The 26656-nt window shown below is 41.4% G+C and overlaps 2 protein-coding genes across 2 annotated transcripts; both read left to right on the top strand.

Annotated features, from left to right (window-relative positions):
• The first annotated feature begins 7721 nt into the window (after positions 1–7721).
• On the top strand, positions 7722–11168 carry LOC127648179 (erythroblast NAD(P)(+)--arginine ADP-ribosyltransferase-like). The gene is made up of 4 exons (XM_052132761.1): positions 7722–7737; positions 8048–8125; positions 8205–8919; positions 11068–11168. The coding sequence occupies exons 2-4, from the start codon at positions 8069–8071 to the stop codon at positions 11166–11168; spliced, it is 873 nt and encodes a 290-aa protein (XP_051988721.1). The 5' UTR covers positions 7722–7737; positions 8048–8068.
• A 2568-nt stretch (positions 11169–13736) lies between these two features.
• On the top strand, positions 13737–25969 carry LOC127648177 (T-cell ecto-ADP-ribosyltransferase 2-like). Its single transcript, XM_052132760.1, is given in 3 exon segments — positions 13737–13808; positions 24855–25168; positions 25170–25969. Coding segments are annotated over 3 exon segments (750 nt in total). The 3' UTR covers positions 25534–25969.
• Positions 25970–26656: the final 687 nt, after the last annotated feature.

The raw sequence follows: 26656 nt of genomic DNA, 5'->3' as shown, positions 1-26656 counted from the left end.
AATTAAGTTTCCTGTATCCGTCCCCTCTGAGTATTCTGCATATGCTGATGTTTTTGCTAAAACTCCGGTTGCCCTTCCTCCACATCGTAGCTGGGATTGCGCCATTGATCTTCTTCCGGGGGCTTCTCTCCCTAAAAGCAGAGTGTACCCCTTGTCGCTCCCAGAATCTAAGGTGATGGAGGACTACATTGATGAGGCACTAAACCTTGGTATAATACGTCCTTCGACTTCCCCTGTAGCATCAAGGTTTTTCTTTGTAGAGAAAAAGGACGGCGGACTCCGTCCTTGTATTGACTACCGTGCCTTGAATGATGTCACGGTGAAATTCACGTATCCCTTGCCTCTTATCCACCCGACACTAGAACTTGTCAGTAAAGCCCAGATTTTTTCCAAACTTGACCTCAGGAGTGCTTACAACTTCATTCGCGTCAGGGAAGGAGACGAATGGAAAACTGCTTTCGTCACCACCAGGGGGCACTATGAATACTTGGTTATGCCATATGGCCTCGCTAACGCCCCCTCAGTATTCCAATCCTTCATGAATGAGATTTTTCGAGACATGATCGATCGGTTCCTGATCATATACATTGATGACCTACTAATTTTCTCCTCTAACCTGTCTGAACACATGGATCATGTGTCTCGGGTGCTACAAAGGCTCAGGGAACATTCCTTGTTCGTCAAAGCTGAAAAATGTGAGTTTCATCATTCGTCTGTCTCTTTTCTGGGCTATGTCTTGTCTGCCGGCACCATGAAAATGGAGACCAACAAGGTCTCAGCGGTCCAGTCCTGGCCTGAACCCAAAACTCTGAGGGAGCTTCAACGTTTCCTGGGGTTTGCTAACTACTATAGACGTTTCATCAGAAACTTCGGAATGATAGCCGCGCCCCTCACAACTCTGACACGAGGTAAACCCAAAACTTTATTGTGGACCCCATCAGCCCAACAGTCTTTTCAGGCCCTTAAGGATGCATTTACCTGTTCCCCGGTGTTGAAACAGCCTGATCCTTCTCTGCCCTTCGTTGTAGAGGTCGACGCCTCAGAATCTGGCGTGGGAGCCGTCCTCTCACAAAGGCATGGTGAACCTGCAAAATTATACCCCTGTGCATTTTACTCCCATAAGCTGTCTCCCCCCGAACAAAATTATGATGTTGGTAACCGAGAGTCAAGTTGGCCTTAGAAGAGTGGCGTCATTGGTTGGAGGGATCTAGGTATCCTTTTGTCGTATTTACCGATCACAAGAACCTGGAATATCTTCGCTCTGCTAAAAGGTTAAACTCCAGACAGGCCCGATGGGCAATGTTCTTTGCTCGTTTCAACTTTTCAGTCACCTACCGCCCAGGGTCTAAGAATACCAAGGCCGATGCCCTCTCCAGGCTTTATTACAATGACTCCCAACCTACAGAGACTGACACCATCCTTTCTGTTTCATGCCTAGTGGCCCCAGTTAGATGGGAACTAGTGGAGACTATACAATGTGCCCAAAGGAATGAACCGTCACCACCTCAGACTCCCCCTGACAAGACGTATGTGCCAGCAGTGGTTCGTCCCCAGTTGATGAAATGGGTGCATACATCGCTTTGTTCTGGTCATCCGGGTATCACTCGTACTCTAGAACTGCTCTCTAGAAAATTTTGGTGGCCCTCTGTGGCTGACGATGTTCGTGACTATATTCTGTCTTGTCCTATCTGTGCCCAATCCAAAACGCCTCGCAGCCTGCCAGCTGGACTCCTTCAGCCATTACCCATCCCTAACCGGCCGTGGTTACACATCTCCATGGACTTCATCACTGATTTGCCGCCTTCAGACAATTGCACTACCATCCTAGTAGTTATCGACAGATTCTCCAAAATGAGCCGTTTGGTTCCTTTGTCCGGACTACCCAACGCCACCCAACTTGCAGATATTATAGTTAACCACATATTCCGAAATTTTGGCATTCCAGAAGAGATTACTTCCGACAGGGGAACCCAGTTCACGTCCAGATTCTGGCGCGCCTTTTGTGATCGACTGGGAATCCAACTCAAGTTCTCCTCTGGATACCACCCACAAACTAACGGTCAAACAGAACGGCTGAACCAAGAAATCGGCAAGTATCTCAGAATACCTACCTCCCTTGGGCTGAGTACGCCCAAAACTCTCTCGTCAGTTCATCCACCCGACTCACCCCGTTTCAATGTGTCCTGGGTTATCAATCACCTCTGTTCCCGTGGGAGGCCGAGCCAAGTGATGTTCCTGCCGTGGATGCCTGGGCCCAAAGATGCACTCAAGTCTGGAGAGAGACCCATGATCGTCTGCAGCAAGCCACTCAAACTCAGAAAACTAAAGCTGACAGGCGACGCAGACCCACACCCATCTTCCATCCGGGCCAGCGGGTGTGGTTATCTACCCGTGACATCCGTCTCCGGCTCCCTTCCTGAAAATGAAGTCCCAGGTATATCGGTCCATTTAAGATAGTCAAAAGAATTAACCCTGTTACTTATAAACTCATACTTCCATCCCGCTACAAAATCTGTCCTGTGTTTCATGTTTCCTTGCTCAAGTCAGTGTTCTACAGCCCAATGGTTCTGCCTGCGGCCACTCAGATACCACCTTCTCCACTAGACATAGGTGGCTAACCAGCCTATGCTGTCTGGGCTCTGCTAGACTCCAGACGTCGCGGCGGCCAGTTGCAGTACTTGGTAGACTGGGAGGGCTATGGATCCGAGGAACAATCGTGGGTGTTGTCGAGGGACATCTTAGAAAATTTCCACCTTCAGCATCCGGATCGACCTGCACCGCTTCCTAGGGGCCGAATTCCTCGTCACCGAGCGCGGTCGTCTGGAGCCGTCCACAGTAGAGGGGGAAGTACTGTCATAGAATCCAGTTCCACAATCCACCCCACGTCTTCCAGTTCCCACACTCGCTCACAATCCAGTTCCATAATCCACCCCACGTCTTCCAGTTCCCACACTCGCTCACAATCCCCAGAATATTAGTTTCACCTACGCTGTTTTGGGACTCTATTTATACCTGCCCAGTTCACCTTTAGTTTGTTGGTTATTGTTTGCACGTTAGCTTTCTATACCAGCTCCCGTATACTCTTATAGTTATCGGTCTGTTTACTCTCGTGTTTGTTTTCCCAGCCCTGTTCCGCCTGTTTGTTTATTTAACCTGATCTCCTGGCTTTTGACCTCTATTCTGTTTTACGATGCTTCTCTGGATTTGCCCTCTGTATAAAGTCTGTTATTAAAAACCTCTTCTGCATTTGAATCCATCTCATCCTGATTCATCACACTCTCTATCAAATATATTATCAAATCTCTCTCTCTATGGCCTTTTTTGCCATAACATCTGCCTCTTCATTACCTCTCAACACAATATGAGCCGTAACTCACAACAACTGTACCTTTATACTATTTAAGTCAATATAATTCTTGAATAATCTCTATTATCATATCTTGTCTTGTTTCTGACTTCTGCTCATTCAGACTTATTAGAGCTGAACTAGAATCTGAGTATATTATTGCTTTAGATATTATAACTTCACTAATCCACTTTATTGCCATAATTATTGCAATCATCTCTCCAGTATACACTGATAGGTAATCTGATATCCTGTTATTCTTATACACTTTAAACTTTGGAATTATGAATGCAGCACCCACGATCTTTGAAGCATCTGTATAAATTGGCATATAATCCCCATATCTTGACCCCACATGGTAAATGGTCTGCACTTAAATAGCACTTATAAGAGAAAAAAAGAGGTTACCAATGCACTTTACACTGTGTCCCAATCACCTATTCACACATGCACACCAATGGCGGCAGAGCTGCCGTGCAAGGTGCTAGCCTGCCATTGGGAGCAACTTGGGGTTCAGTGTCTTGCCCAAGGACACTTCAGCATGTGGAGTCGTGTGGGCCAGGATTCAAACCACCAACCCTGCGATTGGCAGCCGACCCGCTCTACAACCTGAGCCACAGCCACCCAAACATCACACATAATCCCTTACATCATATACCTCAGCTTCATATGGACCTACCTTTTGCCTTCTTTCTAATCAGTTTAGATCAACTTCTGGTTGGGGCATAACCCACAATGGCACTGGAGATAATGGAATTATTGGAGCATATCTACATTCTTCCAGTCTCATAACTTTTACTAATTTCCCCACACTCCATCCAAAACTATTGCACTCTTTCTTCTCATATTCCAAAAGAGGCATCAATACCTTTTTTTGTAGGGTGATTCCCACTCTGACCTCTTAGATTTACCCAATAAGACACCATTAATTGTTGACTTTTTATCTGCAAAGGCATTTCACCCATCTATACATGAAGAGCTGAAACTGGAGAAGTCAAAAATGCTCCCCAAAAAATTCTTAGAGATTGAGACTGAATTATATCCAATTTAATTAAATGAGATTTATTTACATAATCCAATATAGATCTTATGGTTTATGATATGTTTTTTAAAGGCAACCTATCTGCTCCCCATTCCTGTCCTGAAATACACCTCATTACATTCACTACTTGCTCACATCTTCCCACCATCTTTCCTATATGCTCTCTCCAGGTTAATCTGCTATCAAACCATACTCCTAGAAATCTTATTATGTTTACACGTTCCAGTTCTTTTTTATATAATTTTAATTTAGCATCCACCTTCCCCTTCATATTTGTAAAAAGTATTATTTTTGTTGAATCTTGAAACTTGAATGCATTTTCCCCTGACCACTTTTCTACATCATTTAATGCACATTATATTTTCTTTTATTATATTCTATATTTTTTCCTTTAAACCACGGAGCCCCATCATCAGCAAACAATGATTTACCCATACTTGTATGTATACTTGATCATGATGATAAGTAAAAGTGGACTATGCCCTGTGGAGGTCCATTTTTAATTTCACTTCTAGAGGATATAAACCCGCCAAACTTCACCCTAATTCTTCTGTTACCCAGTTATACATTCTTCCTTTTATATACATTAATAATCAAACCTTCTACAACATATCATATGCATTTTCTATATTGAAGAAATCAATATATGACAATTTCCTTATTTATAAATGTTTAAACATTGTGTCCTTGAGCAAGGCACTTAAATCCAGGTTGCTCTGGTGGGATTGTCCCTGTAATAAATGCACTGTAAAATGTCTTTTTATAAAAGCATCTTCCAAATGCATACATGTAAATATCTTTATATCAGCTTCTATAGATACTATTAGATCCAAAGTCCCTCTTCCACACTTAAAAGGAGACAAACAGCTCCATTGTTCCAAATGACATGTCAATCATTTATCATTCTATCATCCTTGCATAAATGAGAGGTTAGAGCTTGTGGACGATCATTTATAGGATTACTTGGATCTTTTACTGGCTGTTTAATGTGTATAATTAATGCTTCCTTCCAACTTTGAGGAAATATACCTTCTATCCAGATTCGATTAGAAAATGCTAAAATCACATTTAAAGAAACTTCACTAAAATATTTCATCATACAATAACTAACTCTATCCAAACCTGGAGTAGATTGTCTCATTCTCCTCACTGCCCTCTTTAATTCACTCACAGAGAATGGGACATCCAACAGATGAATAACGGTCTCTTTTTTCCACATCAAATCTGGATACTCTTTCAACACATCCTCTCTTATTTCCTTACTCTGCTCAGTCAAATTTTCTGAACTTTTTACTTTAATAAACGCCTGTAGAAACATTTACACTTTCTCTCCATCCTCCACAGCTGTTTCTCCATTCATGCTTAAAACTGGACATCCATTGTTCAGTTTCTTAATCATGCCCCACACCTCCTCTACTGATGTATTCCTCCCTATTTCACTACAGTATGACATCCAATACAACTTCTTGGATTTCCTTACTTGACTTTTACTTACTTTGATTTCCTGACTCTCCGAAATGCTTTCATTTTCTTTCTTACGACACAAGCACCCTCTTCATTCCTCCAGGGAACTTCTTCATCTTAATCTTAATATTTCTACCCCCATTCCTTTTTGGGATATATGTATTTGCTGCTATTTGAATTGCTTGTATTATTTCTCTACTGATCATCTCTACCGATCTATCTGTTTCTATTATAATGTTCTTTAATCCCTCTTCACTCAAACTCATAGATTCTTTCCAACTCGCTTTATCATACTGTCATTTACCCACATTTCCCTGATTCACATCACTTCTTCCTGTATTTACTTGTACTGTTGTTAATATAGGATAGTGATCACTTCCTACAGTGTCTTGTTGCATTATTTCCCATTCAGTAATCCCTGAAATTGAGTCAGATATCAATGTTAAATCTAATATAGATTATTTCCCTGTATCCACATTTATCCTTGTATAACCCCCATCATTCAAACACACCAAGATCCCAATTTCCATCAGATCTTCCACCACCAGTCCATTACCATCGGTCACTAAACCTCCCCATAACTCTGTGCAATGATGTCCCTGCACCAAATCACCCTATCTCCATTTTGGCCCTCTATTTGTTCTAACAAGGATACAAGTTTATTATTAGTTTAATCCAATCACCCACACCTCCACTACCACATACTCTTTTGTTATACCTTTACCTAATGTACTATAATGTAGACCTTCCTTGAACAGAGTAATACACCCAACTCCATTACCTTCCCCACGATCTCTTCTCTCACTCACATAACCTTTTATAACAAAATCAATTTTGGGTTTAAGCCACGTCTCTTGTATACATGTCAGATCAGGCTAAATTTCATCTCATTATTAATGCTTTTAAACCCCAATCCTTTAGACTTCTCGCATTACATTGTAATATTAAAATCATCACTCCTATCCAAACCAAGCTTCCTGACTCGACAGTGTCTCAGTCACCAGCCCATCCCTAATCATTACCCATGATACACCTTCTACTCCTAAGAATCTCTCTGCTGCCCTGACTGTAATTTGAATCTTAATTGTCTTCTTTTCTCTTCACGCAGAACAATTAATTACTTCAGCTGTGAACAGCAAGAAATTGACTTTCATCGTATCCTCTGTGGTCCTGCCCTACCACAGCTGGGGTGGCTGTGACTCAGGTGGTAGAGCGGGTTAGCTGCTAATCGCAGGGTTGGCGGTTTGATTCCCGGCCCACTTGACTCTACATGTTGAAGTGTCCTTGGGCAAGACACTGAACCCCAAGTTGCTCCCAATGGCAGGCTAGTGCCTTGTATGTGTATGAATGTGAATGTGTATTTGAATGGGTGATTGGGACACAGTGTAAAGTGCTTTGGTAACCTCTAAGGTTAAAAAAAGTGCTATATAAGTACAGACCATTTACCCTCCATCTCTGAATTTAACTCATTCCTTCCCTCATTTGCACATCTCTCTCTTTTCCTTTCTCTTTATTCTCTGCATCAAACATTTGAACTGCTTCTGCATATGTAATGTTCTTCTTAGCTCTCTCGTTCTGCACTTCAATAGCTCTCTTCCTCACCTCACATCCCCCAAACGCAACACTATGTTCTCTTCCACAGTTAAAACCCTTAAGCTCCGCTCCTTCACATTTGCCATAATCATGCCCCACCTTAACCCCCCTTTATGACATAATTTTTGTTTCATTTTCACATTTACCACCTGATTTATAAGAAAGTCCTGTGGGTGAAATATTAACTAGGATTATTAGTTGTATTTAAATACGAGGAGTGACTGTGTTCATATTGCAGACTGTTAAGGACACTCAGCAGAATTCACCTGAGGGCACCTGTTCTCCTAAAAAGGTCAGTTAAGTGTTTTGTCTCTAATATAAGAAGATATTTTCAAGTAATGTTTGGGTTAAGAAAATTATAATTATCAGTTCATTTAGTACATCACAGGTTTAGTTGCACAGGCCACACAATGTTTATATTCTGCTTTGTAACATTTACAATTTTAATAATAATAAAAACCTTGTCTAAAAACTATTATGAAAGTTTATAATTATGAAGTCTAGATTTTGCATTTGTAAAGCCACATTGTAATCTTCAGTTGTCTTTCAGCTTCTGCACTTCTTCTACTGTATATTATTGCTGTTCATTGATTGTGCATCAGATACATTTCTACTAAATCAGGATGCTGACCATTGCAGCCCTTCTCCTCATTTTAACTGCTGAGGTTGCAGTAGGACAGGTAAGCTGCATTCAACATGTTCATTATAGGCATGAAAACTGATGATAAAATCATCATTACTGTACATCTGTTGCTACAGGATCACAGAGTGGCTGTCGAAGAACCAATATTTAATATGGAACCAAATTCTGTTGATGACCAATATGAGGGATGTACAAAGAACATGGAAAAACTGGTAGATACAAAATTTCATAATAAGGAAATCTCTGGGAATTCTGCATTTGCAGCAGTTTGGAAAGAAGGAGAACGGTATGCCAAACCACCAGGAGATGATTTGACCAGGAACCATTCAATCGCCATTTATGTGTACACTAGTAGAAAAGTATATGCAGATTTCATTCCTGCTGTTCAAAATGGTAAACAGAAGTACAAAGACATGACATTTAGATGGTATTCACTTCACTTTTTGTTAACAGAAGCGATACAGATTCTGAAGAAAACACAAAAGAAATGTCAAAATACTTTTCTAGGTTTCGACACTGAATTTAGTGAGAATTTACTGAACAAAGAGATTCGTTTTGCCTCATTTGAATCATCTTTCCTTCAGCAAATTGTATTTGGAGATAAATCATGTTTTGAAATTGACACTTGTGAAGGTGCTGATCTGACAAAATATTCTGCCATTCCTGGAGAGAATATTAATGAGGTGTTGATTCCCCCATATGAGAAGTTTAAAGTCACTGCTGTTCATAAAGACACCTGGTGTAAAACTGTGTACGTGCTGGAACATTCTGGAAGGAGAAGTGATCTGAACTGTGCTGTGGCATCAGTTGAGTCCCTGATACATCACAGATGTCAGTCTTTCTGGCTTGCAAGCCTTTATGTCTTAATTCACTATATTTGTTCACATTAAAAGAGTGATTTCATAAAACATAATTCAATAATAATAATCCACAAATCATAAAACCGTAAAAAAAATTCTGAACGATTGTTAAACTATGTCTTGTCACAGATAACATTACTCTTCTGCAAATGTAGATAACTTCAACAGATTGATTGTCAGATTTTTCCTTTTGTATTAGACTGTATATCAGATGCATTTATTTCATTAGTCTGTATATCAGATGCATTTATTTCATTAGACTGTATATCAGATGCATTTATTTCATTAGACTGTATATCAGATGCATTTATTTCATTAGACTGTATATCAGATGCATTTATTTCGTATTAGACTGTATATCAGATGCATTTATTTCATTAGACTGTATATCAGGTGCATTTATTTCATTAGACTGTACATCAGATGCATTTATTTCATTAGACTGTATATCAGATGCATTTATTTCATTAGACTGTATATCAGATGCATTTATTTTATTAGTCTGTATATCAGATGCATTTATTTCATTAGACTGTATATCAGATGCATTTATTTCATTAGACTGTATATCAGATGCATTTATTCCATTAGACTGTATATCAGATGTATTTATTATACATGCAAGAAGTGATGATTTATTAAAACAAGAAGTCATTTGATTTATTATTATCAAAACTTAATTGTCTTGATTTTTGATCAAGGTGTTGAAGGTTTATGTAACTTTCCTTGCTATAAATTACATGAATTAAATTACAGCATGATTGTAAAGATTCAGTGCTTTATGTTTATGTTTTCCATATATCCTCTTTCTGTTGTGCAAAATTATTAAATAACAAATGATCAAATATCTTGATATTTCTTTTTACAATAACTTTAAGCAGCTTCAAATGTTCTGAGGTGAATCTGCAGCACTTTACAAGTTTCACTTTACATGAACTGATGAGAGCACACCATCTGTCCAACATGTGAACACGGAACAATGCGGCACTTGTCACGTCACCTCTTATAGATGTTGTGTATGACCTGTATTCTGCTCAGTTATCAGTTGTTATATTGATTTCTCAACTGTCATGTCTGAATCCAAGAGATGTCTCCTGTAATGCTGGGTTTTGTGTAAAAACTACAATGAATAAAAAATAAATAAATAAATATTGCAAGTTCTTTGGAGTGCCAACTATTATTTTTATATCTGGATTGTGCATGTGTAGAAACGTGTGTCAATTTTTGTCACATCCGAAATGCAAGTGGATAGTGTTCAAACCAAAGGGGGAATCTTGCATCCTCTTGGTTAGACGGGACTCGTGAAGGGCGGGATAGTGTCTATGGAATGACCATGCATGAGCTGGGTCCGTCGGACAGACACACTCCCCTCTCTGGTCCACGGTGCGAGGAGTGGCGGCAAATGAGAGGGGGAAGGGGGCCCGGATTCTGTTTATTAATCATGCACCTCTTCTCCTCTCCTGCCCAACTCCTGTCCTGAGTCCGGCTGAAGGACGGCCATAAGAGTTATATTTTAAGTTTTCATTCCAAATGTCACGTCCATAAAGCTGGAATTGCCCATATGCAAAACATTGCTGGTCAATTAAAGTGAAAAATAAACCATCAGATTTACTGGGATTAAATAAATGACTGTAATACATTAAATATACATTTAGGATGTTTGATCGTGGAATGGTAGTGAGTTGGAATTTTGTTTGTAATGAAAATATTGGATTTGTTTTGTTTTAAATGTTTTTAAATTTCAGTCATCTCTTGGAATATCTAAAGATTAACAGAAACAGATTTTCCCCACAAGATCATTAGAAGAGAACAAAACAACAACAATAATCAAAATAATAAAAACATGATAGCTTGGTCCATAATTCAGAAGTCCAGGATTTAAGGGGACCTTTACTTTTCATTTGTAACAACAGGGCTGCGTTCAGCGCCGACAAAACGTTGCACAACGTTTTTTAAACAGAAACGGTGATGCGTTGAACGCACTGTTCTGATGACGCAAGAGTTGCAATTATGGCAGCTGAGAAGGCCATTCTTTGTGTTCTTTGTGAAGAATTTTCGGAGCCTGATGAAGTCGGTATAAATATGTGTTTAATACTGCAAAATATGCCCGATGTTACAGTTACTGCACTTGCCGCCCAGAACACGAGAGAACTTCCCAATCGAGTGAAGGGATTTGTGGAAACTGAAATGGAAGCACACATCTTACCTAATTCAGACTAAAACATCTATTTAGCCTCACATACTGACTTGATTTGTAGTTCATACTGTTTTAATACCCTGTATTTTCTTTCTCAATTTTAGGAAAAGCACTTAATTACCATTGTTTATTTCTATACCAAATGTCATAAACTTGCAATGAAGCTAAAAATATAGCCTTAAACAACTACATCATTATGTTGATATCCTATATTTTACAATAAAACTTACGACAAACATGTCTTCTAATATCCTCAGTTGATGCGTAAACCGAGCTGCATCGAACACATTTGTAAAATACTTTATTTGAACCCATTGTGTGAGTTCACTTTAATTCCGCGTGCTTTATATACATGTTGCTGCTGATTGGACTGCAGTTCTGACACACCCACCAAACAAGAGAAAACGTCTCGGGTTATGACTATAACCCTTGTTCCCTGAGAAGGGAACGAGACACTGCGTCGTTGAAAACGACTCTTTGGGGAACGCTCCTTAGCGTGCGCCTCTGAAGTATGAATGAAACTATTCCAATCTTGATTGGTGTTGCGTCATGACGTAACATGTGTCGGCATAACCGGATGCATAAAAGTGATGCCGGCACACACACACATTAGCCTAGCGATGAAGCAAGCCGCTCTCAGGCATTGAGGGGCGTGGCAGGACGACGCAGTGTCTCGCTCCCTTCAGGGAACAAGGGTTATAGTCATAACCCGAGACGTTCCCTTCCGAGGGAACTCGCACTGCGTTGTTGAAAACGACTCTTTGGGGAACGAATGCCCACTAGGCCACGCACCGAAAAAATGCCTGCCCTAGAGTGAAACTGAACTCAGGCACTCAGCTAGGACGAGAGCACACGTGTGCCAGGCGTACTAGGGAGGTGCAGACTATAAAACCTGATGAAAGTGTGCGGGGTAGCCCAACCGGCTGCCTCACAGATCTCCTGGAGGGGCACTCCCGATAAGAGAGCCCTAGAGGATGCCATGCCTCTAGTTGAATGAGCCCTTATGGCCAAAGTTGAAGGCAAATTGCGCACCTTGTAGGCCGAGACAATAGCCTGAACAATCCAATCACTAATGGTTTGTTTCGAGGCAGGGAGCCCCTTCTTAGGTGACCCAAAACACACTAACAGTTGGTCCGACCTCCTCCAAGAAGAGGACCTCTCGAGGTAAACGCTCAAAGCTCTGACAGGGCAGAGCAAATGGAGCCTCTCTTCTTCTGCCGACACATGAGGTGGAGGATGAAATGCACGCACACGTAGACCATGCCGTGTTAGAAGGCACTTTAGGCACATAGCCAGGTCTCGGGTGCAGAATGGCTTTAACTCCGCCAGGGGCAAACTCCAAGCAAGCTGGTGTTACTGCCAGGGCTTGAAGATCTCCCACCCTCTTTAGAGAGGTAATAGCTAAGAGAAAAGCCATCTTGAACGTCAGGTCCTTGGGCGAAGCCAACTGAAGGGGTTCGAAGGGGGCCAGGGATAACCCTTCGAGAACCACCGCCAGGTCCCAGGCAGGAACCCTGGACCTGGTTGTCGGTCTCATCCTCCATGTACCACGGAGAAAACGAATGACCAGCTGGTGCCTCCCCAGAGGCCCATCACTCAGTGGTGCATGGAAAGCCGAAATGGCAGCCATGTACACCTTAAGTGTGGAAGGAGAGACCGCAGAGAAACGATCTTGAAGAAACTCCAGAACTGAAGCCACTGGGCAGTTAACTGGATCTAATTCATGTTCTCTACACCAAGTGGAGAACACATTCCACTTGAGGCCATATAATCTCCTAGTAGATGGAGCCCTAGAGCTAAGTATGGTTTCAACCACCCCAGCTGATAGACCAGCATTTAGGTACTGAACCCCTCAGGGGCCAGACCCACAGTTTCCACAGCTCTGGACGAGGGTGGAAAACTGTGCCCCCTGCCTGAGACAACAGATCCCTCCTCAGAGGAATCTGCCATGGCGGAGCTATCAGGAGTGAAATTATGTCTGAGAACCATACTCGGGCGGCCACATCGGGGCAACCAGAAGTAGACTGATGCCCTCTTGGCGTACTCTTTCCAGGACTCCGGGAGCAGAGCGATCGGGAAATGCGTACAGGCTGAAGCCTCGGCCAGGCCTGTACCATGGCGTCCAGCCCCAGTGGGGCTGGATGTGAGAGGAGAACCAAAGTGGACAGTGGGGCGTCTCGAGGCGCGAATAGATCCACTTCCGCTGGTCCAAATTTGTCCCATATCAACTTCACCACCTCTGGATGAAGTCTCCATTCCCGGGCCTCAGCCCCTGCCTGCGACAGGATGTCTGCTCCTGATTCTGAACCCCGGAACATACATTGCTCTGATAGACAGTATTTTCCCTTGGGACCAAAGAATTATCTGATGCGCCAGTCTGCCCAGAGGGCGCGATCTGAGTCCCCCTTGTCGGTTCAGATATCTGGCAAAGCGGCCGTCCATGACCGTGCCCCAGCCAGTGAGGGAGGCGTCTGTCGAAACGGTTTTCCGGCGACATGACGCTCCCAACACTGGCCCTTGGGACAGGAACCAAGGTTTCTTCCATATTAGCAGAGAACGAAGGCATCTGCGCGTTACTCTGATTATACGAAATGGATTCCCTTGGGGAAAACCCTTGGCTTTCAGCCATCACTGGAGGGGACTCATGTGTAGAAGGCCCAAAGGTATAATGTTGGATGCCGCTGCCATGAGGCCCAGCAGTCTTAGAAACTGCTTTACAGTGATGGCCTGGCCTAGCTTTAACCCGGACACCATCGCCAGAACGGACTCGATACGTGCAGGAGACATGCGTGCCTGCATCATAACCGAGTTCCACACAACGCCCAGAAACGTTGTGTACTGGGATGGTTGTAACACACTCTTTTTTGTGTTGAGTCTCAACCCCAAACTTCGAATGTGGCCAAGGACGACATCTCGATGCCGAACCGCCATTTCTCGAGACTGGGCCAGAATGAGCCAATCATCGATATAATTCAGTATGCGGATGCCCTGAAGTCACAGAGGAGCAGGAGCTGCATCCGTACATTTGGTGAATGTGCGGGGAGAGAGTGCTAGGCCGAACGGAAGAACCCGATATTGGTAAGCTTCGCCCCCGGAAGCGAACCTCAGGAACCTCCTGTGACATGGAAGGATGGATACCTGAAAATAGGCGTCTTTTAGATCTATCGTGACAAACCAGTCCTCGGATCTGATCTGACTCACGATGACAGGAATAGTAAGCATTTTGAACCTGAACCTCCTCAAAGGCCGGTTCAAAATTCTGAGATCTAAAATCAGCCTCAACCCCCCATCCTTTTTTGGAACTATAAAGTACCGGCTGTAAAAACCGGACTCCCTGTCTGAATGAGGAACACATTCTATGGCCTCCTTTAGCAGCAGAGATTGCACTTATTGTTCCATCACCTGAGCCTGCTCCAGAACCACTGTAGTCTGCACCACCCCAAAGAATTTGTGGGGCGGTGCCCGAAGGCTGGTCTCGGGTGTTTTTCGAGCACTGTTCTCGACTTCCTGAAGCGAGAGACCGGCAGGATTTAGTCGATACGGTTCTTGTGACCACAATTGATGCTTGTTTTTTATTTCTTGACACGAACGGCACGGTGTGCGTTCGCTGGAAATCGATGTGGCCCGAAGCGTCAGAGACGGCGGGAGACCGACACCGATTTCCTGAGGACTCCGCTGCGAGAACAACCTCGGTTGCTCTTCAGCGGGGGGGACAGCCCTCCGAGGTTCTACCACCTCGGTAGGACCTCTTTCCCGAGGCCCTCCTAGCCTTAAGGGTGTCCCTCAGGTCGCCCCTCTGGCTGGGGGGCTTCCGCTGGGAGCGTTTCCTCTGTTGCCAAGCTCCCGGAGGAGGGGCTCTAGAGGAAACGCTCTCCCTTTGCTCTGCGTGGTGCGAGGAGCTGACTGATGGCTGGGGCTGATCTGCTTGCCCCACCCTACTCGATTTAGCCTTACGGGGGAGGAACTGCTTAAACGCCGCTTTTTTTTTCTTTCTTTTTTTTTTTTTTAAACTGATGAATGTGAGCGGAGAGGACCAGCCTGCCGCACCACAAACTTGTTCAGGCGTGAGCTTAGATGTCGACTCAAGGGCATAGGAGCCCGGAGTAGCATAAACATCTAAACCATTCAATTTTGATGAATGTGTGCGGAGAGGACCAGCCTGCCGCAGCACAAACTTGTTCAGGCATGAGCTGAGATGTCGACTCAAGGGCATAAGAGCCCGGAGTAGCAAAGCATCTAACCCATAAAGTTCGATGAATGTGTCGGGTGTTGGCCCCTCCCCCTCGTCTAAATCTTTCAGGAGGTCGGCCTGGTACGCCTGCAAAATCGCCATTGAATGCAGGCATGAACCAGCCCGACCTGCCGCCATGTAAGCCCTGCTTATTAACCTCTTCCCAATCCTGTAAAATTAGCCTAAAACGCCTAATCAAGGCATACCCAAAGTAAATTTAAAGCTGTTCTTGAACCGTTTGGAGTACATGCATGGTTTTGGTCACATTTGAAAGGGGACACTCTGAAGTTTTTTCTCCAGCAGTCAGAATTACTGTAAGTGCTACTGATTTTGAGTAATAGAAGTTTGAACACAATGAAATAGAATTTTCTTTTTCCGCCTGAAATTTTTTTTTGCATACAGATGCCTGCAGATGACTATAACTTGTAGCTATTAGCTTGAGAACACAATGGGATCACAGCATGAATCCTTACCTAGTCCAGGTTCAAATGTTATAACAATATCATAAAAAATGAATATTTTACACATGTTTTTCTAAGGGTACACCCAGGCGTTTTACAAAAGTGCCTTTTGGATACTCCAAAAGGTCACTTTGGAAACCTAGGACAAAAAGGCTGCAACTTTTGAACGCTTCAACGTACAGTCATAATTGTGGGCTCTAATGAAAGATGACACTTAGAGCTATCATATTCCATATCCAGATCCACTATTAGTTTTGCTGACACAGAGTAACTGATGCATAAACACATTAGAGTGCCTTTTCCTTCTTGAAACTAAATGTTGTGCATATAAAAGAGTCAAAACTAGTGCTATGGTGGACAATTTGTTTATATAAAAAATACACAACAAACTATTTACATTAATTTTTACATAAAGTATTTACAAACCATTATAAAATTGTACATGTTTCTAGCAACATGCCAGTCATTGTAGCAGTCACATTTGTGTACAAAGCACATAGGCACAACACAGGAGAGTACTTCACTGGTGTCTTTGCATGACACTGCCTGCACTTCAGACGACCAGCGGTGCAAGATTTGGTGATGTGCAACGGCCTGTGATGTGCTCTTCGTGGAGCAGGAGATACGGGTCTGGCTGTGGATTGAGACCCCAACTCTGCCATGCTCCTCAGCAAGGGTCTCTCTGAAAGCCCTCCTCTCTTGATGAGGTGCTGTCCTGCTGCTCCACTTTATGTGGCCGCTTGCTGAGTGGGGGATAATAAATAAATGTAATTTACAAAGCTAGACACAACTTCTCCATCTTTTCTGTATTCTATATATATATACAGTGAGGAAAATAAGTATTTGAACACCCTGCTCTTTTGCAAGTTCTCCCACTTGGAAAACATGGAGGGGTCTGAAATTGTCATCGTAGGTGCATGTCCACTGTGAGAGACATAATCTAAAAAAAAAAAATCCAGAAATCACAACGTATGATTTTTTAACTATTTATTTGTATGATACAGCTGCAAATAAGTATTTGAACACCTGAGAAAATCAATGTTAATATTTGGTACAGTAGCCTTTGTTTGCAATTACAGAGGTCAAACGTTTCCTGTAGTTTTTCACCAGGTTTGACACACACTGCAGGAGGGATTTTGGCCCACTCCTCCACACAGATCTTCTCTAGATCAGTCAGGTTTCTGGGCTGTCAGCTGACAAACACGGAGTTTGAGCTCCCTCCAAAGATTCTCTATTGGGTTTAGGTCTGGAGACTGGCTAGGCCATGCCAGAACCTTGATATGCTTCTTACAGAGCCACTCCTTGGTTATCCTGGCTGTGTGCTTCGGGTCATTGTCATGTTGGAAGACCCAGCCTCGACCCATCTTCAATGCTCTAACTGAGGGAAGGAGGTTGTTCCCCAAAATCTCGCAATACATGGCCCCGGTCATCCTCTCCTTAATACAGTGCAGTCAGCCCTGTCCCATGTGCAGAAAAACACCCCCAAAGCATGATGCTACCACCCCATGCTTCACAGTAGGGATGGTGTTCTTGGGATGGTATTCTTCTTCCTCCAAACACGGTTAGTGGATTTATGACCAAAAGTTCTATTTTGGTCTCATCTGACCACATGACTTTCTCCCATGACTCCTCTGGATCATCCAAATGGTCATTGGCAAACTTAAGACAGGCCTTGACATGTGCTGGTTTAAGCAGGGAAACTTCCGTGCCATGCATGATTTCAAACCATGACGTCTTAGTGTATTACCAACAGTAACCTTGGAAACGGTGGTCCCAGCTCTTTTCAGGTCATTGACCAGCTCCTCCCGTGTAGTTCTGGGCTGATTTCTCACCTTTCTTAGGATCATTGAGACCCCACGAGGTGAGATCTTGCATGGAGCCCCAGTCCGAGGGAGATTGACAGTCATGTTTAGCTTCTTCCATTTTCTAATGATTGCTCCAACAGTGGACCTTTTTTCACCAAGCTGCTTGGCAATTTCCCGTAGCCCTTTCCAGCCTTGTGGAGGTGTACAATTTTGTCTCTAGTGTCTTTGGACAGCTCTTTGGTCTTGGCCATGTTAGTAGTTGGATTCTTACTGATTGTATGGGGTGGACAGGTGTCTTTATGCAGCTAACGACCTCAAACAGGTGTATCTAATTTAGGATAATAAATGGCGTGGAGGAGGACATTTTAAAGGCAGACTAACAGGTCTTTGAGGGTCAGAATTCTAGCTGATAGACAGGTGTTCAAATACTTATTTGCAGCTGTATCATACAAATAAATAGTTAAAAAATCATACATTGTGATTTCTGGATTTTTTTTTTAGATTATGTCTCTCACAGTGGACATGCACCTACGATGACAATTTCAGACCCCTCCATGATTTCCAAGTGGGAGAACTTGCAAAATAGCAGGGTGTTCAAATACTTATTTTCCTCACTGTATATATATATATATATATATATATATATATATATATATATATATATATATATATATATTAGTTTTTCTTTTCGAGTGTGTAAAATGTATTATTGTATGTATATTTACTGTAAATACTGTATACTTTGCCAATGTACTATGGAACAAAGAGATGGGCCTACACCTCCCCCATGAATTCAGCACTGTAACAAATAGATGGCCCTACACCTCCCCCACCTCCCTCATTGTAACAAATAGACTCTCAAACACAACATATATTCTTATTTTCAACTTATATTTATTGATTTATTTACTAATATATATATATATATATATATATATATATATATATATATATATATATATATATATATATTTTACAGTAAATATACAAAACATCTATATAGCATGTCAATAGATCTGAAACAAACAATGAACTAAAAACACGCACAAACGGTTCAAACACTCACTGAGGAAACACACGACAAAGGGTAATTACAAAATGTGTATTCATTATTCAAACTAAAGCTTATTTATGCGAATATACAGTAATATATGTTATAAACACAAGAAAACACTTACTTGTCCAGAGCCGTGTCTCATCTCTCCATCTGCCTCTGAATCATCTGTATTGTTTTCAGAAATTTAATCTCCAAACTCAGAATTTTGACAATGAATGCCTTCTTATATCACATCCTGGGGTGAAAATCCTGTTTTTCGCGTCCTGCTTTCACCATATTTAAATCGCCAAATGTGTAAACAGTTCCAAAGCAGCTCTGCATGCATTTACGCACGGAGGCGCACAGCAGGGGTAAACTCGAGGAAACTTTATGCACAGGAATAACAGAGCCGTCATCTAATAGTTCCACTAAAGCCGTATATCACTGTTTTCAGAATTTCATTGGCTATACGATGCGCCAGTCATTTCCACTCTTCAATGTAATTGGTTTGATCAGTAAACAAAGGAAAGTGGGTATGCCCTTACACTCGACACAGATGGTGGTTGGGTATTGAAGGCTGTGGACAGGACATGGAAGCTCCTATTGGGTCAAATGAGGTGTCAATCGAAAGGCCAGAGTGCGTGCTTCCATTTTGATACCGGATATAGGAAATGTTTACATCTGAACTGAAGTTATTACCGGTAATATGTGAAAGATTAGGCACAGCTGCCAGGTGCTTTGAAATGATGCAACAAGAGTCTGTGGATATTTATTGATGTAATACTGTGATTTGGACTAAACATTTTACTTGATTTGATCATTTGGACATTTGACAATGAAACAACACCGTTTTTGTCGGGAAGTTATGGCTCAGTGTACAACTATGAGGCATCATAGGTGAGTTGCCTAAATTTTGTTATTGGTTGTTTATATGTTGGTGGTCTGACAAAGATATAGATTGTACCTGCTGTTGTGATTGTATCTTAAAATGGTTTATATCAATAGAAAATCAAGAAATGTAGCTTTCCAAAGATATGTGGCATGTGTACCAATGTAACACACAGCTGTTTTGTTTATCGCATACTTTTATTTTGTACATTTAAGGGCCCGTCCGCGGGCCTAGATTTCCATGGTGTTAAAGCAGCTGTAATCAACCACACTGGGGCTGGAGACACGGGACGAATGCGGTTTACCCCCGATCTCGAGATCTCTTTGTGGAGATCGGGGAAAAACGGCAAACCCCGGCGCTGAGGCTGTGATCTGTGCAGCAGGAAACGCTCGTCTAATTTGCTTTTGACTCGCGTTCCCTGCTCATTTTGTTGCCAGCTGATATTATGTCTGGCCACGGCACGCGTCACAACCTCAACCAGCTCCTCATAAGCTTGGCCATAAACTGGCGTGCTTGGCTCACGGTCGTCCGCATCGATACTGAGGATATCCACTTCCTCGGAAGCAGAGAGCTCAAGCATCGGGACCTGTTCATGGGCAGAAGAAGCCACGATGCGGGCTTCTGCACCACTCAGAGTAGGCTCGGGATCCTCAAACGAAGAATGAGAAAGTGCCGCAGCAGTCTCATTCTCATCTGCAAGATCCCGCTGCGAACTGCGGGGAACGCGAGCCTGACCATGCTCATCAAAGCACGCCAACCGGGAGCGCAGCACTCTCAAGGGTAGTGCTTCACAGTTTTCACAGGCAGATCCCTCGAGAACTCCCTGTGCATGCTGCACTCCCAAACAGTTCACACACAAAACGTGCGTGTCCCTACCCGTAATGAAAGGAGGGCAGGGGTGCACACACTTCCTGAACTGTTCGGTGGCCATAAATATTGAATCAGACAAACAACACCAAATAAGACAAACAATTTCAACATAGAGCGCTTGCTGAAGAGCGAAAGCTGATGTGTGTGTGTGCCGGCGTCACTTTTATGCATCCGGTTATGCCGACACATGTTACGTCATGACGCAACACCAATCAAGATTGGAATAGTTTCATTCATACTTCAGAGGCGCACGCTAAGGAGCGTTCCCCAAAGAGTCGTTTTCAACGACGCAGTGCGAGTTCCCTCGGAAGGGAACGCATCTCAAACCCCGTTACACACCGGTGCACGCCGTTTCCAGGAAACATGACGTTCAACCCGGAAACCGTAGCAAAACGTTGCGCACCGTTTTGAACTTGAACGTGCCCCAGGTTTGATCACGGATGGCTCGTCATTGGTTTCTATAAAACAAACTAAAGCGTTTGGTTGTGAAAAAACAGAAGCCTAAACACATTCAAACCCGAACTAAAAACTAAGTAGACTTCTTCCTTTTATAGTTTTAATATGAATCACCAACATGTCTGTCAGATCATAGTTACTACAGTTATGTTGGCGTTGTTACAGTAATGGCACATATTTAGTTTTCTGTCTTTTTCTCTTCATTGCTGTTTAGATGATCATGTCTGTCTGATTTTATGAGATGTTTTATGAGATGTCTCCAAAGTGCTTGAAAGTAGATCATTCTAGGCAAGGGTGAGTCTAGCCTCTTTTTAGGGGTGCTTCAGCACCCCTAAAAAGGAGCTCAGCACCCCTAAAACTTGGAGTAAGAAATGTTGTTATTCTAAAAATGTTGTTTGTCTTTGACAAGGTTAAATAATGTCCAAAACATACTCCGTAGTTTGTGGTTTAAAATGTATGTGTTAAGGATGAAAATGAAAACACCCCCGCTTAGCAAATGGTATCATCCTCTTCTCTTCTTCTACTTCTCCTCTGTACCTGCACCGCTCAGCACGACCGTCATCCAGCTTGAAACACACGCAGGGGGAGAACCCGTTATGTAGTGTTGTGAATCAACTAAGTTGCTCCAAAGCTGTGTCTCACACTTCTTTCCTTTTACCTAGAGTTGTTCGATTTGAAACCATATCGGTGAGTACTGGAGTCAGTATCCTGAATCACCATGGTACACCTATAATAAGTGTTTATTTTTGGACTATTTTAGTCCAGCGGGTCGCCGCCGCTGTGGAGTAGCACAGCACCTGGGTGACTCGTCCATAGTCATAAACGGAGAGAAGTAGCGCCTAGTAATTCTACATTAATGTGCCAGTTTAATGCATTGTTTGGCAATAAAATATATTACTAAGCAGAAGAATTGTTAGTAAATTATTAATAATAATAAATGTTATTGTTTATTGAACACGTCGCTGCCCTTGGCTGAACATTGCAGTGGTGTCACTAGAGTTGAGGGGTTTTCAGCACATAAATGTGGTCAAATTCAATGGCGTAATTTTGTATGAAAATTGGAAGGGACATATTGAAAAGATAATATTCAAAATATTGATATAAAAAAAATACGATAATGTCAGTCTGGTAATATAGGAAAAATAACATTTTACCTCATAACAGTTTATTTCTTATTTCTCTGCCAAGCATGTTAAATATTAGTCTTTTTTTCTTTTAAGCATTTCTCAAGAATAAACATCAGCCCTCTGGAGTCGACGGAGGTGCCAGTGCGATCACTTAGATTTTATTTATCTTATAACAACAGAAAGATTTAAAATACTTAAATTTGAATTTCGAATATTCGTTGAATTTAATAAAAAATGCACATTCGAATACTAAAACTGTGTATTCAAATTTTGGATTTGTGCCAAGCACTGACAATGACTTCAAAGCGGTCACATTCTTGCACTAAAAAAGGCAAGACTCAGCGTAACAAATACAGTTTAACAGAAAGCAGATGTCTCAAAATGCTTCTTAAATTGTAATGCAGTGAGATCCAGCAGATGGAAAATGACTTCAATAAATCAGATGATTTGTAGAAGGAATAACACATTTTATTTGTACTGAGTCCTGGAATTAATCTAACAATACTATGTCTTGTCTAGTGAAAATGAATTAAGTAATTCAATGAAAGAAGTTAAAGTACAGATAGTATGATGAGGCCTCAAAGTTGGAAATCAGATGCAAAGAGCGAGAGAGTTCAGTTGTTAGTCTGAGGACCAGAAAATTAGATAATGTATTTATGCCCTCTTGAGACTGTGCCAATGAGATTCCTTATTTGGTACAGCACATTCTACATGGTTTGGAGTTAACTCAATGCAGCGCCCGCTGCATTACCCAGATCATGTTCATTGCGAAAGAAGGCAAAAAAGATCGATTGCAGTTTCCTCCGGGTACTCTGGTTTCCCCAAGTCCAAAAACATGCAGGTTAATTTAATTGGAGAATCTAAATTTGAGAGTCCCCCAGCCACTGGGGATTGCGTCAGGAAGGGCATCTGGTATAAAACCTGTGCCAATTCAAATATGTGGATCACGGATGGTCTGCTGTGGTGACCCCTAATGGAAGCAGTTGAAAGAAGATGACAACGACTGGGTCAGAGCATCTGTAAAATGGCAGGTACCCATGTTTCATTAATTTGCGTGGGGAGCAAAGGTTAGCCCGTCTGGTCTGACCATCTCATCCTCACTTTGTCATACTCCATACTTCCTTGCAGGAATGCAGAAAATTCCCTCACCCAATGCTAGATGGAGCCGCTCTCACAGACATCTGCAGATTGTGTGCATGAAAGTTGGGGTTGGAGGGCCTGAACTAGATGATACAGGAAATCAGCAGCCTATACAGAGTTCAAATGGCACAAAGTATTTTATATACAGTATTTTGAAAATACACAAATACCTAACTTAAATGTATTTATATAAAAATTATATTTGATGGACGCTTATCATTTTATAAAGATCTTTTTCCACCATTAATGTGATATTGAAACCACAAATTATACTAACAAACAAATAAAAGCCTTTCAGGAAAAAAAGAGAAAAATGACATTTTAAAATTACTTAAAATTACCTGGTTGCATCCAACATACTCTATGCAAGTACGTGAACGCAGATCCACCTTCATACACAAGCTCGATTTCACATGTCGTTGCGTTGTGAAATGTGTCAGCACTCAATTCATAACAGAACGAAAGCGCTGCATTCTCAGCGTTGCCACAAAGGGCGCTACAGAATATTTTATTCTTTCAAACAACATCTGTCATGGCGGACTGGGGCAGCAATTTGAGTTTAATCTTTTGGAAAAATATGTAAAAATTTTTGTCCCCAGTCAATTCAAACAAACTTGTTTTTTTCCGTGTCTCTCCCCACTCCCCAACTATTGACTCATCTACCACATCAGGGCTGCATATGCAGCTGACTTGCTGCCTAATCCGTAAATCTTTGGCTCAGGTGGTAGAGCAGGATGTGTGTGTGTGTGTGTGTGTGTGTGTGTGTGTGTGTGTGTGGAGCCAAATGCAAGGGAGAGCCAGAGTATATGATATATAAGTTGTTACAATATATAGAATTCATACATACTATAGATCCACATATGACACAATGTACATCAGTTAATAAAATATCCTATAACTTTCTGGAAATGGTGTATTCCTGAACAAGTTGAGAATGTTTCAGATAGAGAAAGATGAATGTATCTTGAATATCAATCCTAAAAATATCAACACTGACCACTTACTGTATAGAAAAAATTATCCACTGATTGATTTTGTTTTTGATTTTAAGCTGATGTTTGAGAGGTTTGTATCCTTTTAAGGTGAGTGTAAACACCTGATCTGTGGCGCGATGAAAACATTCCTGTTTGTTAGAATGGCCCCTTTATTTTCTAAATTCTGTTTGTTGACACTAGAGATGCAGAAATGACTCACTTTGGCTATAAATATGAGTGAACATGTTAATACTGTAGACGATGCTAAAACATCCCACAAAGAGAACCTGAAGCATCTTAACTCCTGAAAGATCAGATAAGTGTTTGTTTTTTGTCTCTGAAAGTTGCCAGTGAGATGTTTGATGATAACTCGGGGTGGCATGGTTAGATATTCTCATGTAACATTAGAGTAAAGAGAAAGTATTAGTAAGTATTACATGTAAGAAGTTGTGTTGTGCAAATGAATGCGCATATTCTTAGACTTTGGATTTGTAAAACTTTATTGTATTTGATGTTGTCTTTCAGCATCTGCACTATATTACTCTATATGAAGTGAATTTCACTGAGGAATTATTACTAAATCAGGATGCTGAGCATTGCACCCCTTCTCATTTTAACTGTTGAAGTTGTCCTAGGACAGGTAAGCTTACTGCACATTCAATATGCACATTGCTACATTAGTATTGATAATACATTTCTCATTATTTCCTGTTGCTACAGATCTATCCATTCGATATGGCAAAAAATTCTGTTGATGATCAATATGAAGGTTGTAGAAAGGAAATGTCAGAACTGGTGTTTTCATCATTTCTAAAGAAAGAAATCAATGAGAATTCTACATATAAAGCAGCTTGGGAAGAAGGGATAAAGAATGCCACGAAACCAGCAGATAACTTGAACATGTACCATTCAATCGCCATTTATGTGTACACTAGTAGAAAAGTATATGAAGATTTCAATTATGCTACTCGTTATGATAAACAAAAATACAACAGCAGCACATACAAATGGTATTCACTTCAGTTTTTGTTGACAGAAATGTTATTTAACTTATCGTGGTACTGATGTTGAATTTAATGTTCTGAGCAAAGAGGTTCGTTTTGGCTCTTTTACATCTTCCTCTCTTAATCGGAGTGAAGCACGGTACTTTGGAGATAAATCTTGTTTTGAAATTGAAACTTGTGAAGGTGCTGATGTGGCAAAATATTCTGTGTATCCTTATGAGGAAGAGGTGTTGATTCCTCCATATGAGAAGTTTATAGTCACTGCTGTCAAGAACAATTCCTGGTGTAAAACTGTGTATGTGCTGAAAAGCTCGGGAACAGAAAGTAACCTGAACTGTGCTGTGGCATCAGTCAAACAGACACATCACAGATTTATCAGCCATAACTGGTCATGAAAAAACAGATTTTGCCGTAAGTTCAATTCAGAAATCCACCACCCCCTATTTTATAAGTGTAAGCACTTTTATAATCAAGTTAAAAGAGTTTTAATTCAAAAAGGTTTTACACCGCCACACCAGTAGATGTTGGCGCTCATGGGGTAGAAAAGTATATGCAGATTTCAATAACGCAGTTCGTAATGGTAAACTAAATTACATATGGGGATCATACATATGGTATTCACTTCACTTTTTGTTGACAGAAGCGATACAGATTCTGAAAGAAACACAAAAGAACTGTCTTAACTTATCGTCGTTCTAATATTGAATTTGGTAAGGGTGTTCTGAACAAAGAGGTTCGTTTTGGCTCATTTGCATCTTCTTCTCTCAATGAAACAGTAATAAATAATTTGGAAATGTGTCTTGTTTTGAAATTGAAACTTGTGAAGGTGCTGATGTGGCAAACTATTCTGCACATGCTGAAGAGAAAGAGGTGTTGATTCCCCCATATGAGAAATTTATAGTCACTGATATCAAGAACAATTCCTGGTGTAAAACTGTGTACGTGCTGAAAAGCTTGGGAACAAAAAGTAACCTGAACAGGTCAAGAAACTTCTGCTGTATGTTCAATACAGAGGTTTTACACCGCCACACCAAAAGATGTTGTGCGGTTTGCGTTTGTGATCATGGGGTTATTCCAGGTCCGCGTGCTCAGTAATAAACTGACTGTGATTGGGGAAAGATGTAACTTGTCTGTCTCTTTGCGTTTCTCACATGAATACATTTTATTAAAACATTCATTTATTCATTCTTATGCCAACAGAAATGTGTAAAAGAGTATTATAAAGAGTTTAAGTGAGCACATATAATGTCTTAAAGCATTTTTATATGTTGAGGATTATAAAAGCAATTAATCAATGGGTTTAATTAATTCAAGAGTGATTTAAATATGTGTGTATATGTATGAAAGTAATGTGTTAACAGACTGAAGAAGTGACTCCATGACACAAATGTCATTACTTTGTGAAGTGTGTGTTGGAGTTTGTTATATTCTCTGTTCAATCACCATTTTAGTGCATTTCAGTGTGTGCGCATGTGTGAGTAAAATGATGACATTAATGGATGAGATTAAATAATTAAG

Source organism: Xyrauchen texanus, chromosome 8, assembly GCF_025860055.1.
Source record: "Xyrauchen texanus isolate HMW12.3.18 chromosome 8, RBS_HiC_50CHRs, whole genome shotgun sequence".
Taxonomy (NCBI): Eukaryota; Metazoa; Chordata; class Actinopteri; order Cypriniformes; family Catostomidae; genus Xyrauchen; species Xyrauchen texanus.
This window is presented reverse-complemented; position numbering and strand designations above follow the sequence as displayed.

Bases quoted from the DNA above. Each gene is read 5' to 3' on its own strand.
- LOC127648179 (XM_052132761.1), top strand. From the start codon at position 8,069: ATGCTGACCATTGCAGCCCTTCTCCTCATTTTAACTGCTGAGGTTGCA. The intron at 8,126-8,204 runs GTAAGCTGCATT...CTGTTGCTACAG, and splicing joins CTGAGGTTGCAGTAGGACAG to GATCACAGAGTGGCTGTCGA. The intron at 8,920-11,067 runs GTCAGTCTTTCT...CCGATGTTACAG, and splicing joins GTCCCTGATACATCACAGAT to TTACTGCACTTGCCGCCCAG.